Consider the following 19,598-nt stretch of genomic DNA (forward strand, 5'->3'; position numbering starts at 1 on the left):
TATTTAGATGATCTGGTATTTTGTCAACTGGTCAAAAAAGCTGAAGGTGTCATTTCAGTGACACAAAGAAGGGAAGAGAGAAAGAGAGAGAGAAAGAAAGAAAGACAGAGAGAAAAGAAAAAGAGAAAGCACTCTCGTCAATACAATCAAACTCTCGTCTGCAAGGTCAAAGCAATATTTACTCTCCTTTCACTCCGTCATATGCCTGGAAAGACCCACACTTTTCCTTTTACTTCCCCTTCATACTAATCGGTCATACAATGTTATCCCAAATAGTAGTTTGTTTACACTTAGGATAATAATATGATAATGATATCCTGAGGAATTTTCTCCAGGATGTAGCTCTCTCTCTCTAAAAAAAAGAGGAACTGTTCTCACGCAGGTAGAGAACTTTTCACTGAAATTCTGAGAAACCAAGAGGGCACTGGCGGACATTTGATTGGCCCAAGAAGTGCCCCTGTCCCTGTGCTCAAAGCCATGCAGAAAACAGTAAACAAGGAATTAATCGTCCTGAATCAGTTTGGACATATAATCGTCCCCTTTATGGCCCAGATTTAGATAAATCAAAGATCTTCCACTGCTTGTTGTGAAAAGTAAATAGACAATATTTGTATCAGTTTTCTAGTCTTATCCATCACTCAGAGCAGCACGAGTTACATTTGCCAGTGTATTCACATTGGGGCAACTTGGGGGTTTAGTGTCTTGACCAAGGACACCTCAGCAAGCAGACCAGACGAGCCAGGGATCAAACCGCTGACATTCTAGTTAGTGGACGACCCACTTTACTTCCTGAGCAACAGTAGTCTCAACAGAAAGGGGACACAAATTAAACCAGGAATATGCACATATAGTTCTGGAGTTAATGCTTAGTTACTTCCCACCAGTGCTAAATACACAGATCCAGATGTGGAGTCATCAGTGGGATGTGATACGTGAGCAGCTGCCAGACTGAGGAGGAATCTAAACTCTCCTCTTTCACAGAGTTCTGCTGTGTAACTGTCTACTTGACTGCTTACAAATGGCTTTAAAAGTGCACCATCACCACACAGCACACTAGTTCTCAGTTGAGGGCATTTCCAAAACCAATAAGCTGTCAGTGTTTCAGAACGTGTCCCTTCTCACATCCTCACGCTGCCTCGAGGGTGCTCTCGGTCTTTCTCCCACACATGCAACGATGCAGTGCATTAAAATTCATGATGCTTTTCATCTGGAGAGCAGATGTTCAGTATCTGTCCTCACCAGTCGTGGCCGTACTGGAATCTCAATCGCTCGCCTCACTGGCCGTCCTCCACCCCCGTGTCCTCCCAGTCCAAAGGACAGAGGACAGAGGCTTTCCTCACAGAACTGTCGCTGCAGCACAGAGACACGTTTGTAGTTTTGTTCCACGGGGGGTGTTTGCCAGTAATTTTTGCATTGTGGACGGCCGGGCTGGGCAATCATATTTTATTCAACAGGCCCAAGAGCCTTTCAGATGACACAATGTCTGCCACCCATTCACAGTGAATAGTTTGGTCATGAGAACACGGTGGGCGAGCATCACGACATGTTTCCCTTTGACCTGCTGTCTCGTCCCCCAGAGGGACACAGGCCAATATCAACTGCAGACTCCTACCAGCAAATAAATGGAACCCAACCAAATCAGTAAGGTATAGTTCTGAGCAGGACACATCAGTGAGGAATGATGGGGTCCCACCCCCTCTTGTTCACTCCAACACGAGAGACAGCAGACAATAGCCGAGGTTTTCCATCAAATCTGGTTTTACAGAGCCTTGGATCCACCTGCAGAATCGGTTTTGACCCCTTTCCCACTCTCTCTTCTCACAATTCAGTGTTGTCACTGAAAGCGAAATGCTTTAAATAACTAAAAAGATATATGGTGTAAAGGAGCGAATCATATGTACCAAACTACCCTGGTACACAATCATATCCTCTACTTTCTAAAATCCAACAGTCTTCCTCGTAAAAAAAAATTTAAAGAGAGAAGTGTCTGTGCATTCCATTTGCACAATAAAGGGAATGATTAGTATTTAGATAGGCGTGTTCTAGGTACAAGGTTAAATATTTCTTAAGAGCATGGCATGATTGGACATAAAAGGGCAGATTGTATTTCTCCGCCACAGTCCAACAGTCATGAAACCACATTTAAATTCACTAGATCCTGATTTTTATTTGCATTTGCATCAAATTACCCACACTTATGTATAGCGGTCCTCTTAACATGACTGATTTGTGAATCTGCTCCGACAAACACTATCTCATAATGTTAAAGACAGTGAAAAGAAATCCTGGATCCACAATTGAACTAGAGACAATCTTTCTTAAGTCATGCCCTGCCCCGAAATGTTATGGAATCGATTGAGTAGTTTTTGCGTACTCACGCTAACTAACAAACAAGCGAACGCAGATGAAGCATTATGTTCCTGTGAGATTTAAAGAACATATTAACTTTTACAGTTCCCCATCATTCAAACACTTCACTTGATCATATATTAGGCCACTTTTACCATCTTCTTATGATTCTGGACAGTTGTACGATGCAATGTAATTTCATGGAGCAAATACTGAAAAACAAACATCACCCCTTCCCCTTAATGTCGTGATTCGGCGATGAAGAAGTACTTTGCAATAGTCTTTGCAATAATGTGTTGTATACATGTAGGAAATCCCTCTACGCTATTACTCATGTGTAATCACAGCATTTTGTGAATCTAGACCGGGTCAACAGACAAACAGGCAAAAACAATTGCCTAATACATGCAGCACTTTATTTACAAACTGCATCTTTAAAGAACAAGATCACTTTGATAGCATACAACTTGTAACTGTCCAATAAAGAGTCAATTCTTTTAAAACCGTGGGAAAAAAAGTGTCATAAAAAGTGTAGTGAACATAACAATATTTACTTCTGTGAAAAATATATATCTATTCGTCAAAAAATGTGGGCTGTCTGTTAAGAAGTATAAAGACAACAATTTTTCTCATTTACCCTCCAATCAAGGTAATAATAATTGATTAACAAAATTTATTTTTTATTTTTTTTAAAAGCAGTGCTGGAACTGCAATTTCCTTTGCACATCTTATAAGCAAAGGGCTGTGTGAAGTGTTATAACTCAATATAGATACAGTATATAGTTACTAGATTCCTCCAAAGGAGAATTGCTGCAGTTCCCACCTCCCTGCTCTTTTATACAAAATGTACATTATATATAAGTTGGCACTCCATTATAAAATGGATGTTTTACAGTATATAACTACGGTTATATAATATAGAGAGATTTTTTTTTTTACAATATATCAACTCTGTGTATGAGCCTACTTATCAAATGATTGAAGGCTTGTTAAAACTGTAGGCGATCAGATTCTGCTTCTTTTTATTTGCTGTGCTCTATTTCCTTTGCCAAATGCTTTCTATCTAGTGCATACTTACTGGTTATAATCTGGTATTCAGCTAAAAAAAATGATTTATAAAATTAGAAATCTATGAAAAGAGCCCAATAAAAGTGGGCTTTTAACTACAAAAGCTACAAAGGCTAGGAGAAGAAAAATGCAGAGATCTTCCAAAATAGTCCCCGGACAAGTCCTTGTCCTCTGTGGATCAGGTTATGGCTTCCTGCTCGGACGCAGTGATACAGACCATAAACTCTGCTGCCATCCCACAGTTGGCCTCGTTCCACTTTTGTACCACAGACCCCTGAACGTCTTTCAGATTAGTCCACCGACAGGTCCCTGATTAAAATCTCTGAGTGGCCGGAAGGAGAGGTTCACTCCATCCTTCTCCGCTGCCACTCTGAGCTGGAGGCATCCTCTTCTTCTTATGTATTAGACTTAGTGTATTTAAGTCTTTTTTGATGTAGAAATCAGCCCTGGCGGGGATGGATCATCTGCAGGCCTGCTGCACTTGATTGATAAGCTCTCCGAAGCGATCAAATAGCCCCTCAATCCAAGCACCGTTCTGCAGACACTGCTGTGCGGTCTCTTCCTGCCCGAGGTCTCCTGTCTGCAGCCGCAGAGATGCAATCTGAGAGAGGACAGAACAGTATTAAGTATTTATCAAAATTCCATTAACCGACTTTAATACAATAAAGGCAGAGCAGAATAATAAGCATCTGAAGTCAAAGCAGAAAAAAACAAAGAGTCGACGTGTGTAAGACGATGTCTCACCTCGTCCTTACACATGAGGTATGTGTGGTACTTGTAATGTTGTAGAGAATGGTACAGAGAGAACCACTGGGTTTTCTGCTGGTCCACTGTGTATTCCTGGAAAGAGGAAAAGTTAAGTCTTAAAAACGCTTTTCATTTTTCTATAAGTGTATTAAAAGAGAGCATAACAGGAAAAGGGACACAGTGGTTAAAAGCTCTTAGAAATGTGAGAGAAGCATAATGGTGGCACTGCGCCCTCTGCTGGACAGATAAGTGCAGACAGAATTTTACCATAACATTGGCTCCCATTTAGACCTGCTTGAACATTCGTCTCTGGTGATTCAGTCACCAATAGACAACTTTAAGTGCGAGTCAGAACACACTCAAGACACACGGAGGGAACATTTAAAATTGACTACTCAGGTCACATTCCGAAGTTGTCTGGCCAAAGAGGTCACCTGAGATGCATGAGGCGACTGACTCTCCCAACAGATGTGAAATGATGAACATGGAGCTCTCCACTTGTTTTTTTGTCTTACTTGTGGCACTTTGTTAGGCATCTTGTAGGGCTTCATGGTCTTCTTGTTGTAGGCCCGACCACTGAGACGCACCTTGAAGGCAGGAGTTTCCCCATCCTTCTTCAGCTCAGTGACCACTGAGATCTCTGGGAAGCTGTCAAGAGCCGCCTGAAGACACAGAACAGTCATGTAACACAGCTTCAGACACTGTAGTTAAGGTCCTGAGAGTTATCTTTCCTTTTGTCATCAAAATAGATCTAGACATGTTTTTACTTGTGTGACCAGGAGGTGAAGGAGAAGACTGATGTCAATATTCGCCTTGTGTTTGACAGATAATTTATTACTGATTTAGAAAGTAACAACTATCTCTACTCGCTCTGCTGAGATTCTCTTTTCCATTAATCTCACAACAAAACATAAATGTGTAGTTCCGAGGACACCCACCTTGAGGACTTGACCTATGGGAAGTTTGTGAAGCAGCCGTTTCCTGTTGTCGGTGATCATCCCGTCCACTCTTTTCATATGTGGCAGCAGCAACTCATCTGAAACATGACAAGTCAGATTTTACCCATTATTAAGTCGCCCTCGCTGAGAACAGCTTGTTGTCCAAAGAGTAAATCCACTCACCTTTTGCCTTCTCAAGTGCCGTCATTACGTCTTCGTCTAAGACAACGCTGATGAGCAGTTCCACAAAACTCTTGAACGTCTCCCTCATAGCTCGAGTGTTGAGGATCCGTGAAGCAAACGGCACCGAAGGGTTTAACTCTAAGAGTGAGAAGATCCAGAAGATGTTTAGATGTATCGAAACCAAGGCCTCGTCCACGTGAACACACAGTTGCCCTCATTCACTTCCTGATCGTGTCATATCAATCGCGACGTGGCTACCAGCTGTCAATGCAAAGCTTATCTAACCCAGACTTACACAACAGCTTTGCATCTTTTTCAATCCAGACAAATAAATCCCTGTTCTTACTTTTCAGCACATTTCTCATTTGTAGAAGTTAAACAAGAAAATCTTCTGTCTAGTTAGACTGGCATTTACATGAATTGTTTATTTGTTATGCATTTTCAGGTGTGCGAGTCTGGACTAGATCTTTTTTTTTTTATATAAAATGAAAACATATTAGCATGAACAAGCTATATTTAATGAGAAATGTCAAAGGGCAGCTGTACCATTATCTTCACCCCCTTCCTCTGCAGATGACCCTGAGGCCGTGGGGGAAAACTCCTCCTTCCATTTCCTCCTCTTCTTAGGTGGAGGTTCTGCCCGTGGCTTAAGGTGCTTGGGACGAGGCTTTTGGCTCTGGGAGACTGAGGAAGCATTCGCTGTCAGGCCCAGTAAAGTTTTCACCTGAACACCCCTGTGTGACAGAACCGAGACCGTTACACTACAGACAACACACGTTTAAAAAACAAAAACAATTTCAGCTGTCAGTCCTCTTGGCGTACCTTAGTGAGTTCATAGGCTTGCAACGTGGCTTCCGACTACAAACTCGTACATACTCCCTTTTGTTCACGGTGTCCAAAAACTTCACATAAACCCTCTGGTACATGGTCTTGGCGTCACCAAAGTATCCAAGATACTACACACACACAGACGTAAACAAAGGTCATTTGAATGATCAAATACTCTTTCTTGCATATCCATGTGTATTACTGCTGTTTTAACTTACACTGTTTGTGGCTGAGAAGACTCTCTTTCCATCTCTGAGTTCAGGCACAAATTTCTGCAGCAGAGCCTTCTGGACCTTCCAGATGGCCGGAGGCTCACTCCCCACTCCCATTGTTACCTGGAACCAGGCACATGACAGAGTACAGGACAGGTTTCAGAATGCAGCACAAGATCAGGTTCAAGATAAGCGAGTGTAACTGCTCCAATTTGAGCATACATGAGATCTTAAATGATTAACTATTCCTAATTTGGGGTGGAGCAGCTGGCGCTGCAGGGAAAGCGCAAGTTTGGTTTTTAGCAAATAAGACACCTTCAAGGATTGTTCAATTAAATAAGTGCGACTACATCAGGGGGTGATATAGTTGAGCTCTGACAGGTCAGTCAACATTGATTTCATGTTTAATGATTCGTCTATAGCTTTACTTAAAACTTCATGTTCACAAGCATCCATTTTTCCAACCCATGCTGTTGACCATTCGTACCTTCAAGTTTTCAACGTCCTCATTCCGGACGACAAACTCATCTCTCTCCCGGTACATTCCCTCCCCTCCACTGTCCGACAGCTCCTCGTCAGTCAGTCCCTCCATGGCCACACTCATCAGCTGCACAGCCACCTGTCCCGGGGCCATCTCTTTGGAGTTGTCTTTAGCAGCAAACGCAGCCGCTCCCATGACAGAGTTGGTTGCTTGCAGAGGAGTGGTTACCTGTGGGAAACAGGTCTCTTTGACAGCGTGCTGCATGATGGAAGATTGATCTGGTTTCATCATCGGACCAGGGATTGTGTTTTCTGGAGAAGGGTTGTAGATGCAACATATGAATGTGTTGAAGAAAAACGTTTTCTGAAGTGAAATGACTACTGCAGTGGACAAACATGTAAATAATAAAGACATTTCAGAAAACATTTAATTTAATTTTAATTTACACTGCATTATTCCAATTCACTTCCCCCCCAAAAAAAAGCCTTGTGGTATTTGTTGCAAACATCTTAGGATATGTTAAAATTTTCTAAATTGAAATAAAAAAAAGAATTGAAAAATAAGTTATGATCATTAATATAAACAATAGTAGGTTGATGCTCTGGTAACATAAAGAAAGGCTAGATGTGTGTTATTGTTATTACCTGCCCTTGTTTTCCGATCTGATGACTCATCCAGAGCTGAGAGTGCTGAGCTAATGCTGTTCCTCAGGGCCTGGTTCTTCCCGGTGTTCTCCTCCTCGTCTGAGCTGAACGACGGCAGCGTTTCCAAGTTCTTTTGCAGATCTTCATCCAGACGTTTCTGCTGGGAGCTCGCTGCTAGTGGTTCATGTGAAATCACAGGCCCCGGCAGAGTCTGCAACTTGGGTGGCAAAGCGGGCAAAACACATGGCAGTGGTTTGGATGAGGTGGACAGCTTTCTGGGTCGACTTATCGTTCGCGTAGGACTCGGAGAGTATTGCTGCTTGGGGCCAGATTTTATGAAGTCAAGGAAGGAGCCAATGAAGCCGGTTTTGACCTCTGGCTGTTTCTCTTCCACCTCACGAATCTTCTGCCTGATTCTCTCCTGCTGCGGACAACCATCAAATACGCTGTGTGAAGTAGATGGCGAGCCGACTTCACTGCCCCTGGAGTTTTGGCGCTTTACCATCCCACTGCGCTTGGCCCCTCTGGACTGTCCACTGTCCTCCTCAGGACCACCTGGTTTGGTCAAGGACTTGAAGCGAGCCTTCTTTTTGGGGTAGTCTTCTCCGCCTGGGCCCTCAATATAACCATCCTCGGTTTTAATACACTTGAGATTATCTTTGATGCTGCTCTGTAGACCCGAGGGATCATACAAATGGCCACCTAAGTGATAATCATTCTCAGAGCTTCCTCCATCTCCGTTTGAATTAATGTCAGAACTGCTGACCTGAGTGTCTGTGGCCATCTGAGGTCCATTTAGTGTCATGGTCAAAGTGTGGGAGTTATTGTTGGTGAGGATCGAATGTTGTGCTGAGGAGAAAATAGGTGACATGTTCCTTATATCCACAGTCTGGAAGTGTCCTTTCGTATCAGCGGCACTTGCCATCACTGCCATTTCAGCCTCGGTGGAGGATGCAGCTTTGACAAAGTCTTGTGGGGTGACGCCACAGGCTGCGACTGTTGCAGCCAGGATGTCATCAACATTCGACAAAATGTTTCTCTCATCTGCGAGCAGCATAGATTCAGGGAAGCAAATGGAGTTGAGAGCAAAGTGGTTCTTGGCATCGTTTGACTGCTGATTTGCCGAGTGGCTGTAGTGGTGTTTCGAGGAGTCAGGGCATCCTGAGCTCTGCTCGGACACAACTGTGCCCTGCTGCTGACTGTGGGGTTCAGTGCCGTTGGGACCTAGCAGTTCCCGATCCATCTGGAGATACTGGACCTGCAATTGGCCCAAACCTTGCTGCTGTTGGATACTTTGTACTGAGACAAGCTTTGAATGGTTCTGACCCTGGTGGACAATGGGCTGCTGAAGCAAAATCATCTGGCTGGGCTCGAGGAGAACCTGAGTGTTGGGGACGGTGATATATTGGGTGTGGGCTGCCGGGATGTGGCTCTGGGATTGACTATGATTCTGGTGGTTTTGTTGATGTGGCTCAGGAGATTTGAGTTGGAGAGGTACATGTGAAGATACAATACTGGAGTTTGCCGTTTTTAAGTTTGCATTGTCCTGAACATTGGTGCTGATTAGATGAATGTGCTGTTGGTTGAGGGAACCCATTCTTTCATCCGTTACTTGCTCTGTGTGTGTATGACCCAGTCCCATGAGCTGGTCATCAGAGCGGGAATTGCTTCGGATAACACTTTGCGTTTTATGATGGTCATCCATTTTTGAAACAACATAGATGACATTGTGAGCCGCCATGTTGTTCTCTGCTACCGATGCCTCCATAGTTGCCTGGTGGAGAGCCTCAAGGTCCTGCATCGGTAGCTCTTCAAGTTTGTGTTTGCCGTACGTTGGCTTTACATCCTGTATAGAGGATCTGATGTTATTGTTTAAGGCTTGAGCAGATGAAGAGAAGGAAGGCAGTGGTGCAGACAGAACATATTTATGTTGCTGGGAGAGAGTGTTGTGCGTTTTACCTCCCACTGAGGATTGCATGAGAGTGTAATCCTGTGTAGAATTGGATGCAGACAGACTCCGAACACATGTGGGTGGGTAGGAGGAGTTAAGGGATTGGTTAATGGATTGTACTGTGGCAAAGCTCTGAGAATGAGTCACTGAAGGTTGCCCCTGTGACTGAGATGTAAAAGTCACATTAGGAACACCCTGAGAGTGGGATGTTGGGTAGCTCTCTGAGAGAATCCCCTGACACAAGCCCTGGACTTGGGCTCCGTACTGGACCTGCTGGTCCTGGCTCAGGCTGGGACTGGTGGAGTAAACAAGTGTCTGACTGACAGTTGCCACATTGCCAGAGTGGCAAGAGAGAGAAGGCAGGGTCTTGTAAAGGGATGACAGTTTGTCTGCAGTGGAAGTGGGGGTCTGTGACTGTGTGTGTGGGATTATGTAGGTTTGAGACAAACTGTTGGACATTAGGCTCGGTAGGTGGAGAGACTGCTGATTAGAAATCACTGAATTCTGGTTGTGGCCTGGGGAAGAATATCGCTCCGGAGACCCACTCGGCAGCTCCGCACCCCCAGAGTGTGGAGCTGGTTTGGCAGAGCAGTCTTTAGCCTTTGGCACTGACGTAGTCGAATAAGCTTGAGTTACCAAGTCTGTTTTAGGCTGCGGAGTGCCATTGACCCCTTGAGATGAATTTACTCCTGTGGAAGGACTGCACGACACTGGAGTTTCACGGGCAGGGTCCTGCTGGTAGGACACATCTGCTTCACTGCCAGAGACAAAGTACCCCGATAACGAGTGCTCAGAATTGGGCAACTGCTCTGAGGCTGTGTGGCTGCTAGAAGGCCTCTGGTGGTGTTTGATCACACTACATTCACGCTGAAGAGCTCTTTCAATGGAGCCGGAAAAAACAGTGGTTGCGTAGGGCTGTTGGGAAGGCACGGTAGAAGGGAGCAGGCTGAACTGGGGTTGCAGGAGGTGGGGGGCTGACTCCTGGGCTGAGCGGTATGTGGAAGACTGGACAGGCAACGTGGAGCCCAGAGCAGGGGCAGAGAGATGATTGAAGGCCAGGGAAGTGGGAAGCACGGTCTGGCTTGATTTGAGATGTAGGAGGGGGTCGGGGTGAGAAAACAGGCCATTGGTGGAGGTGCTGAAGGCTGGATCCTGGAGAGCCAGGGATGGGTTGGTAGCATAACTCCTGGGAGGGTAGGCACCAGTGTGCTGATAGGATGACAGAGCAGCTGGAGAGGGGAAGGTGGCAGTGGAAGGCAGGGCACCAGTCAAGTACAGCTCCGTGGTGGAGGAGTTTATACCTGCGTAACAAAAAAAAAAAAATCACCAACAGTTTTAAAATTGTTCTTATATTTAATTACTTTTTTCAAAAATAATTAAAAGACTGAGTGACTGGATGTGCTCTCACCTGCAGGCCATGATGGGGGTCTAAAGGGAGTAAGTAGTGAGGCACTTACAGGACCAGCCTGAAGGCTTCTCGACTCCATGGCTGACAGGAAGCTCATGATTGAGGTCTCAGGATTATTACTGTTTGAGTCAAGAGCTCCTGAAAAGCAAAAGAGGGAGATGATCACTGAAAGACACTATGTGAACATAGATCCCATGTCCCAAGTAAACAAAATCAACATCTTAAAATATAGTTCACCTTAAATGAAAGCAAAAGAAAGGTTATACTCTAGTGACATTTACTTAAACTTTAATAAATGAAAGCAAACAGTCGGCCTCAGATATCTGCCTCTGAGACGTCTCCACCAATAAAAAGGGGAAATTCCTGTTACGTTTTCAGTGGGGTTTCAACAATATAAAAAAAAAATCTTATTATAATATATTACAATCATGAGAAGTCATTATTTAGGTGTTAATAAAAATTATGTCACTACAATAGCTAATTTATAACAGTAGGCTTACACATTTAGCCTAATACACAAAACGCAGCTTGCGTGATTTGAATATAGAACATCTATAACTCACCTGCTGCAACAGGAAGCTGTGACGTAGTGTAGGTGGGAAGCTGGTGGGTGGAGGTGTAGCTTTGCCGCTGGAGGAGCTCTGCATCAAGGTGTGTTGCACCATAACTGGGACTGCATCAACACACAATCATACATGTCAGCTAAAATTCAGCAGCAGAGCACCAAGCTTTATATGAACAAGGAAATCCAGCTCATGGAAAGAAGCAACTCTGTCTTTGACTGGCTGCTGTCTCCTGAGTAACAGCTGCAGGAGGCCCACGAAATATTAGCAGAAAACACAATGATAGCTCGGATTAAGTTTTTGGGATAATACGATAGTGTTTGCCTGAACCAATTAGGGGAAATAGCAAGTAATAATTGTATGTATGTTATCATACTTCTTATTCTCCTGGGAAAATTTATGGGAAACAGAAATTAAATCACTGGTAATCAGATCCAGCCAATCGGATCTGATTCAGCCACAAGGTAAACATCCGAGGACACAAAGCTGAGGGGGAGTTATCTGTTTCTACTTCTGGTCCCTCCAACTTAAATGCCCAATCACATTTTCATAAGAAACTTTTCCATGGTTGTGAAATTGAACACATCATGTTATAACAAACCCTAATTTGTTCAGTTGGGGTCCAATGTTTGAGATCACCTTCCAGGACAGTGGTCAGTAGGTGGTAGTGAACTAGCCCAGATGACGACTGATAGCATGTGACGATTCATTTTAGTTTACCTCCTCTTGACTTTGCGCTTCATCCTCTTACTTTTATGGTAGAATAACTAATTGTGTGTTGCACGGGGTCGGGAGGAGGACAGTTGTGATAAACTACAAAGAATATGGTGAAACAGCTTTCTGTAATTATGCAAGTTGGAACAAAATCCCGCCACATGTTAGAAACGCTCTCCGTCAACATGTTTTTCTTTAAAAAGGATCAAGTCTTGTTTTTTCGATCTTAATTAGAACTTTTCACCATTCATATTTTTAAATTGCAATCTTAATATGACTTCAACCCTTCATTGATCAACATTTCGTTTTTTTTAACATCTTTTATTGTGTTAAAATGTGCTGTTGCTAATCCGCCTTTGTTCTGGTTTACGTAAAGCAGGGGTTTTCAAAGAAGGATCCGTGGAACCTAGATGTGTCTGTTCAGGGGTCCAGGACGTGCACAGGTATCTCTGATGTAACTGGAATCGCTGGCATGACAGCGGTTTTTGAAGGATGTTTGTTTTGCACCTTAACTCTTGTTACACGTTGTATCTCTCGTTTTTCTACCTGTTTAACTGGTACTTTGTTTGTGTTGCTGCCGGTCTTGGCCAGGACTCACTTGAAAAATAGTTTTTTATCTCAACAGGACTTTGCCTGGTTAAATAAAAGTAAAATAAACTTAGTAAAGCACCGTAAGCTGCATTTTATTATTATTATTATTATTATTACTACTATCATTATCAATAGATCTACTTTTGAGTACTACATGCTCACTGCTTGTGGACACCATTATTTTACTACAATTTGGACTTTAATTTGACCTCTTGCTGTAGCTGGAGTTCTGTAACTTTGGTTTAGTTGCTGAATACAGTCCGTCAGTTTTATTAAACATTATATAACAAATATATTTTATATAATGTTGAGTCAGCTACGGTCCATTAACTCTTCATAAAACAATAACAGTGGCACCGAAACACAGAGGCTGGGACACGCCGCCTCAGAAAACCCCAGGAGCTGTGCACCACTAACGTGAAGAGCCATGACTGACATGATTAGCACTGGTGGCTAGTTGCCTCTGTTGTTTGGGCTTTACTGGCACCTGTGGGGGGAGAAAAGAGGCCGACACGATGCTAGCTCGAGCTGCATGTGTCACAAACGTGACACCGGTCCGCAGTTTTCCTAACTCTGCCCGGGGGCCATGCTGAGGGGACGGTGTGCTAGCATCGGTGGGCGACAGTGACGGCGGCTAAGAAAACACTGACAACTCAGAGGCAACCCCGCTCGAATTCAATAAAACGTGTCCGCAGACAACAACCTGGACCCCCGCACTTTATCTTCCAAGGCCCCCCCTCATCCCCGAGCTTTCCTTCGGGAGGGTGACCCGCCACCTTCCCGCTTTATCTCCCCTTACCTCGGCTTGATACTAGCTGCGCTGCGGTCATAGGCCCAAGAAGCTACGGTCTGTGCTGGTGGAGCCAGCGCGTCCGCGAAGCTGGAGGTCGGGTAGTTCCTGTCCATCATCCGGTGAAGGAGTCGCTTCCCCGACGGAGCTTCGTGGAGCAGCGAACACGCATCGTAGCAGTGACGGCGGCGGCAGCACGCGTCCGACACCGCTGGTCGACCGGGCAGAGCAGTCCGGTCGGAGCCTCCGTCAAGGCTGCGCTGTGTTCGACTTTAAAAAAGCCCTTTTCCTCCTCGGAGCTCGTCAGTGTGAGTTCACCTCCCGTCCCGTGGAACCGTGGAAGCCCTGCATGGCTTCACGTACCCATGTCAGTAGGTTTCCCAGGATGCACCGCTCACTTGGGCTGCAAGTTTTCTACTTTCCCTTCCTTCCACCTCCGAGCTGGTGCGACTCCCACCTGCGTGTTTCCCAGGATGGTTCCTGACAGACACCAGAACCACCAGTCTGTAGCAAAGTGGGGAAATAATAACGATAATGTCAAGAATGAAAGTGGTCTTACCATTGCACTGTTATATATGTACATTCTGTATACCTAGTTTTTAATCTATATTTTGTATAGCTTTGTTTTTTTCTATATATTTTTACATCTTATATACTGGGATACCTTGCTGCTTTAACACAGGAATTTCCCTTTTGGGATGAATAAAGTCCATCCATCCATACAGTCTTGGGCATACTCTCATTTAGCTCTGGTACGGCTGGGCAATAAAACAAATTATACAAACATAATTTTGATAAATAACAATACAACAAAAGTTCAACTTTGTAGAATCATTTATTTGTTTTTTTTATCTTGATATAATTTTTGGTCATACAATCCGGCCCAAACCCTGATGAATAAATCAATAATAAAAATAAACAGGCAAATGAACTAATTTTTTACAGGCCCTTCTTTAGAAATGTGTAGAATAGTTGATAGCTGTTCCACTTTGTGAGACCCTGAAATGACTGAAAATAATCAGCAGCTACACTTTATTTTGGTAACCGTTTGCCATCCTCGATAATAAATAGAGGTAAACATGTCAATTTCTCAGTATTGGTATTCACACAAGCGTTCAAACAGTATCCAAAATCTTGATATGGGGTTTAAAATCCTTTGGCCTGCAGCTGCTGATATTTCTTTAATGCATTTTATTTGTGTGTTACAAGAATTTTGATTAAAGAAGAGACCAAAAGAAATGTCATCCTAACATCACCGTGTCCTTGTCAGACAATTCAGGACATACATTTTGACTTTAAAAATAAGATTTATTGATTATTTATTTCAACCCAGTTAAAATTGTGCATCTCACGTGAAGCTGTTGAAACATGTGAACATAGTCCTCAATCATTTTAACGACAACCGTAAACATTTTACATACAGATGTGTTCAAATCTGATATGAAAACCTCTACGAGTCAATGTTCACACAAAAGAAAAGTGACATAGGAAGGTTGCTTCGGTGTAAACTCATTATACTTCCAGGATCATGTCAACATCAGCGTTCCAGTTTGCACAGTTTACAGTTGAAGAATAAACCACGTTTTATCTAATGTGGATGAGAAAATCCTGAAAATTACAAAATGTGTAAATAGCCACATACAGCTCTCTTCAGCTTGCACACACACATTGACAATCTCACATACAGTTGGCAGATGAGACGAAAAACATCTGGAAAAGACTTTTTTTTGGGCTTTGGGTCAGCCTAAACCAACGAGGCTTCGGCAAATCCTCATGTCATGATGAGACTTTGGTGAAGGTGAGCATAACCTCATATTTCTGCATTGTGTAATTAAAATGACTCATTCCAGCTACAGCTAATTGAGTGGCTTTGTTACACACATGCTGAACATCTGTTCTAAGTGATACTATCTTGTAATCACAGCAAAAATGGTCTTACTGTAAAAATTGTCCTGAGGAAATGTTATAAAACCATCTCTGAAGAGTTCATAATACATTTATTAAAACCAACCACAAGACAGATCATGAAATTAAAACCTTCACATATTAGTAGAGCAGTCTCATAATTATATAAATTTCCGACACATTATAAATTTATAAAGGAACAAAAAATCAGCACATGAAAAAAAAAAATCTAACTAAAACATTTGTTGATACACAGCTATAATTAAAGTAAACTTTAAAAAAAAATCTGTTTTTTTTCATTCAAGTGAACCATGACACCATGTTTTAATTTTCCTTCACAAAGAGACAGGAAACCATATGACAACACACCAGTCTTTCTCAGTGATTACCATTAATACTTAGTGTAATGAAACCAAACCCTTGTCTTTCGCTCAGAATCTTGTATCGCAAACAACCACCCTTTAAGAGAACAAGTATTCCCTCAATTTAAAGCACTCATGTCCAACACTGTACTGATTCTTCCTTTTCATTTTGACAAATACAGCAGCAAACTGAGTAAAATGTGTTATAAAGCTCATTCGGCAGAGGGTAGAGGTTATGTGACTGAACCCACAGCTGAGGAAATAGTATGTCAAAAAGAGAGAAGATTGCACTTCCAAGGTGTGTGTGTGAGTAGAAAAACACAGGTTAATCAGAGCAATTAACAAAGGGCATAAGGCACCATTTAAAATCTTGTGATGATTAAAACATTTGAGAATGATAGTTGTATTGTATTGCTTTTGATTCCTGAAGGTACTACCGCCGGATGCTTCCAGGGCGTGACCTAAAACCAGAAACAAAGAGAGACGTTATAAAAACTAACGATAAAATACCTGTCAGTGACTACAGCCTGCATTGGGAATGAATGTATGTGTGAGTGGAGAAGAGGAACCTGAAAAGTGAGCTATAACACACGCTGGAAGTATTTAGACACTGCTTTGCTCTTCAGGTTCAGAACTACAGCAAATTCAACTGCTTCAAAGCTCAGTTTAAACTTAAATAGGTTTAGGTCAATATAAAAACAAATATGTGTGAAGCCATGTTTAGACATGACCTCAGGGTATACAAATCGGGGTACTGGTTACCGACTTTACCCGCAGTTTGACGGGCTGCATCTTTTCAGTATTACCAACCCTAGCTTTAATGATCCATGTCTATTTATGTCTATAGAGAAAGAAAAAAAACCTCTCAATTGAATTTCAATGAATTTGTTTTCACTACAGTCTTTCAACTTTGAGAAACTTGTCTAGACTCAAAGGACAAGAAATGTCCGCACACCAACCAAAGTTCCCACAAACCTTTCAATGAACTCACACGTAACATTTTGGGCCACTGAATAAAGGGCTTGTGCCCAAAACATTAAATAAACCTTTAAAACAATTAGTATTTATATAGACCATTAAATACATAGCGTTAAAAGCCCCTTCTCCAGGTCTGTGCCTAAATCCTTATCTAAGAGATCATTTAAAACGTAGTGGGAGCTTCAGCTGGTGTACGGACTTTTTCTTGTCTTCTGGTTTTGTTTGGTCCTGTCCAGCACCTAGTCCTCATAAATCTGGATGTGTGTGCAACATGTAAACACAAAAGCATATGTAAATACCCAGGATAGGGAGGAGGTGGGGCGTCGTGCTGTCCACTTTTTGCAATTGCCTGCTCGTAGGAAGGCAGCCCGGGGGGGACGATCACCTCCATAGGGAGTGGTGGCCCAGGTGGCTGCACAGGGTTTAGGGACGCCTCCTCTAGCCGGCGCATTATTAGAGAAGCGTTAGTCCTCCCAGTGCGAACCCGTATGGAACTGTGAGAGAAGCAGAGACACACACGTCATTCACCTGTGACCTACTTAAAGTATTGAGGTTGGTGATAACCTGGAAGTGATAAGACAACTGTGGGCAACAAAATATACATGTTAGGCTCCCGACCTAGGGTGGTACCTGGTGTGGCAAGGGCCAGAAGCATGTTAGTAGAACAGGTGCACAGCCAAAATATTGAATAAACAGAAACTTAATCAGGAAAATTTAATTTGAATTTGAATAGGTAATGACTACAGAAAAGTAACAGAGAAGTATCTAATTATACTGTAGAAACTGAATTTAAGCTGTCATAATATGAAAATATCCTTGTGGAAAATGTATGTTTTATTTGACAGTATATAATACAAAATGTTTAGCTTGTTGCTTTATTCAAATACTGGGGTGTAAGGTACAAAAGAGTTGCACAAGTATCTACAGACTTGAAAATACTGCTGCTAAAAAGATGGTTGTATGTCTTACTGGTAACAAAGACCCTCCCACTCACCTTGACGGGCTGAAACTATCTTTACATTTGCCATGGCAGAAATACCAAAGCAGGAGGCCGATGACAACAACGGCCACTCCAGCAATAATCAGGCCCACCAGGAGAGACGTCACATCCACGTTCGGGCGATTGTCCTTAGCTGTGGATCATCACAAAGCACAGAGCGTAACAGGACATGGCTGAGTTTGTCAGATAATATCAGTGATATATACTGGATGTAATAAAAGTACCCGGCTGAGCAATACGTGACTGTTCCTCTTCCTCATCTGAAACTAGTTTAATTATTTACAGTAGTATCTCTATGATGTAAAAACAAAACCACAAGACACACAGTTTCACCCACAGTTTCAATCTGAGCCACTGCTTGAGTTGTATACCAAGCATTTGTTTTTCCAAAGTGATGTTGCACTGCTGAATAAGTGGTGAAACTGGTTTGGGAAAGCACTAAAGTTGTACTTGCCAAAAAGTGTGCATTGAGCAAACACCCACTACTCTGCGTGGCTTTCTTACCATCGTTGTACTTCTTCCAAAAAGCGTCCTGTAAAACAGACAATCAGTATCAGTACGGACACCTCTGCTCTTTGAGCTCATTCAACGTCCCCAGAGGGTGCATCACTTAACTGTATCCGGGATGTTCTCAAACACCTCCCTTGCCTCCTCGTAGTTGCAGTCTTCTTCATGACACTCCCTCTCCAGGTTACCGGGGACGAAAATCTCAAAGTCGAACCGATTGAACAGCAGCTGGCGACCCAGGAACGAGTGGGCGTCCCCCTCATCTGCGAACACTGAGACAGACGCACAGGGTGGATGATTAGATTGAACCAGATCATCTTTATTAATCCTCATTCGCCACCAAATACAGACAACAAACACTAACCGTCACCTTTACAGTACACATAAATATAATGCAAACACCCAAATAAGCTATTTGAGACACGATGCACATTATATTGTTCATTAAAATTAAAAGTAAAAGTATGAATGTGGAACACTGCTGCATCACTGAATGAGTCTGTGAAAACACAGACCCCAGGTGAGTCTGGGCCAATCACTGCACCAGAGTCCTAGATAATGGATTATCAAGGGGATTGATTGATAAAGACACCACAAAGGGGAGGGTGGGGGGGGGGGTGATCAGTGTATTGATTAGGGATGATATTAAAATACAAAAATCATTCTCACCTTCTTGGTCCTGGTCTTGTGTGGCGAGCAGCCTCCTCGTGCAGGCCAGATCTCCACATGACAGCAGCTGGAGGAGCACGAGCGCTTGAAGCAACATGGTGGCGCGTGCACCTGTGCGCGGGCACGCGGTGCTGCATTCACCGACAGGGTCTCCTCCTGGGTCCATCTGTCGCTCAGCCTTTAACCACACAGCGACAAGACTCCCCTACATGACCTGTGGAGGGTAGGGGGGCGGCTCTGGATGGAGGGAGCGCGGAGAAAGCGAAAGCGGCGAGATAAAGGAGCGGCGGGCAGGTACGTGCCACGGCCTCGATCGGACGATTCAGGAAACGTTCGGCGATATTCCCGAAAACGCCCCGGTGGGAAAAAGTTGGACGCGGCAGAAAAGATGGAGCTGGTGGACGGAGGGGTCCTCGTGTCGCCACAAAACAGCTCCGGTGGGGTAGAGAGGAAGAGGAGCAGGGGGAAGGTGTCCCCGTCTTTCTTGTGTGTGTTGTTGACTCCCAACAGATGTGGCCTCTGAACTTCACTTCCTACACCACCTGCGCAGTCTCGACCAATCGATCGCGTTTACCTGGATGACTCGAGAAAGGCTGCATGAATTGCAAGTGGACGCTAGGTGGCGGCTGGCACCAGGGAAGTGGAAGGTGCATGACCAGGCAGGAGTGCTCAAGGGGATCGAACGCGCGTCAGCTGACCTGTGACTCACA

The 19,598-nt window shown here is 43.6% G+C and overlaps 2 protein-coding genes across 2 annotated transcripts; both read right to left on the minus strand.

The window, feature by feature from the left end:
• Positions 1-2,147: 2,147 nt before the first annotated feature.
• qser1 (glutamine and serine rich 1) lies at positions 2,148-13,967 on the minus strand. Its single transcript, XM_062386870.1, has 13 exons — positions 13,477-13,967; positions 11,373-11,482; positions 10,810-10,947; positions 7,451-10,702; positions 6,813-7,117; positions 6,332-6,448; positions 6,108-6,241; positions 5,832-6,019; positions 5,286-5,423; positions 5,103-5,200; positions 4,680-4,826; positions 4,162-4,257; positions 2,148-4,018 (listed from the first exon to the last, which is right to left on the minus strand). The coding sequence occupies exons 1-13, from the start codon at positions 13,584-13,586 to the stop codon at positions 3,878-3,880; spliced, it is 4,974 nt and encodes a 1,657-aa protein (XP_062242854.1). The 5' UTR covers positions 13,587-13,967; the 3' UTR covers positions 2,148-3,877.
• A 316-nt stretch (positions 13,968-14,283) lies between these two features.
• prrg4 (proline rich Gla (G-carboxyglutamic acid) 4 (transmembrane)) lies at positions 14,284-19,502 on the minus strand. Its single transcript, XM_062386871.1, has 6 exons — positions 18,889-19,502; positions 18,328-18,491; positions 18,217-18,244; positions 17,707-17,845; positions 17,012-17,206; positions 14,284-16,195 (listed from the first exon to the last, which is right to left on the minus strand). Exons 1-6 carry the CDS (start codon positions 19,052-19,054, stop codon positions 16,168-16,170), a joined length of 720 nt encoding a protein of 239 aa, XP_062242855.1. The 5' UTR covers positions 19,055-19,502; the 3' UTR covers positions 14,284-16,167.
• Positions 19,503-19,598: the final 96 nt, after the last annotated feature.

This window comes from Platichthys flesus, chromosome 1 (assembly GCF_949316205.1).
Source record: "Platichthys flesus chromosome 1, fPlaFle2.1, whole genome shotgun sequence".
In the NCBI taxonomy this organism is placed as follows: Eukaryota; Metazoa; Chordata; class Actinopteri; order Pleuronectiformes; family Pleuronectidae; genus Platichthys; species Platichthys flesus.

Excerpts from the sequence above, each read along its gene's own strand:
- qser1 (XM_062386870.1), bottom strand. The coding sequence starts at position 13,586 with ATGATGGACAGGAACTACCCGACCTCCAGCTTCGCGGACGCGCTGGCT. Across the intron at positions 11,483-13,476 it reads GCAGCTAGTATCAAGCCGAG|TCCCAGTTATGGTGCAACAC; the intron begins GTAAGGGGAGAT and ends GTGTTGATGCAG. Across the intron at positions 4,019-4,161 it reads ACCTCATGTGTAAGGACGAG|ATTGCATCTCTGCGGCTGCA; the intron begins GTGAGACATCGT and ends GTCCTCTCTCAG.
- prrg4 (XM_062386871.1), bottom strand. The coding sequence starts at position 19,054 with ATGGACCCAGGAGGAGACCCTGTCGGTGAATGCAGCACCGCGTGCCCG. Across the intron at positions 17,207-17,706 it reads GATAGTTTCAGCCCGTCAAG|TTCCATACGGGTTCGCACTG; the intron begins GTGAGTGGGAGG and ends CTTCTCTCACAG. Across the intron at positions 16,196-17,011 it reads CCACCTCCTCCCTATCCTGG|GTCACGCCCTGGAAGCATCC; the intron begins GTATTTACATAT and ends TTCTGGTTTTAG.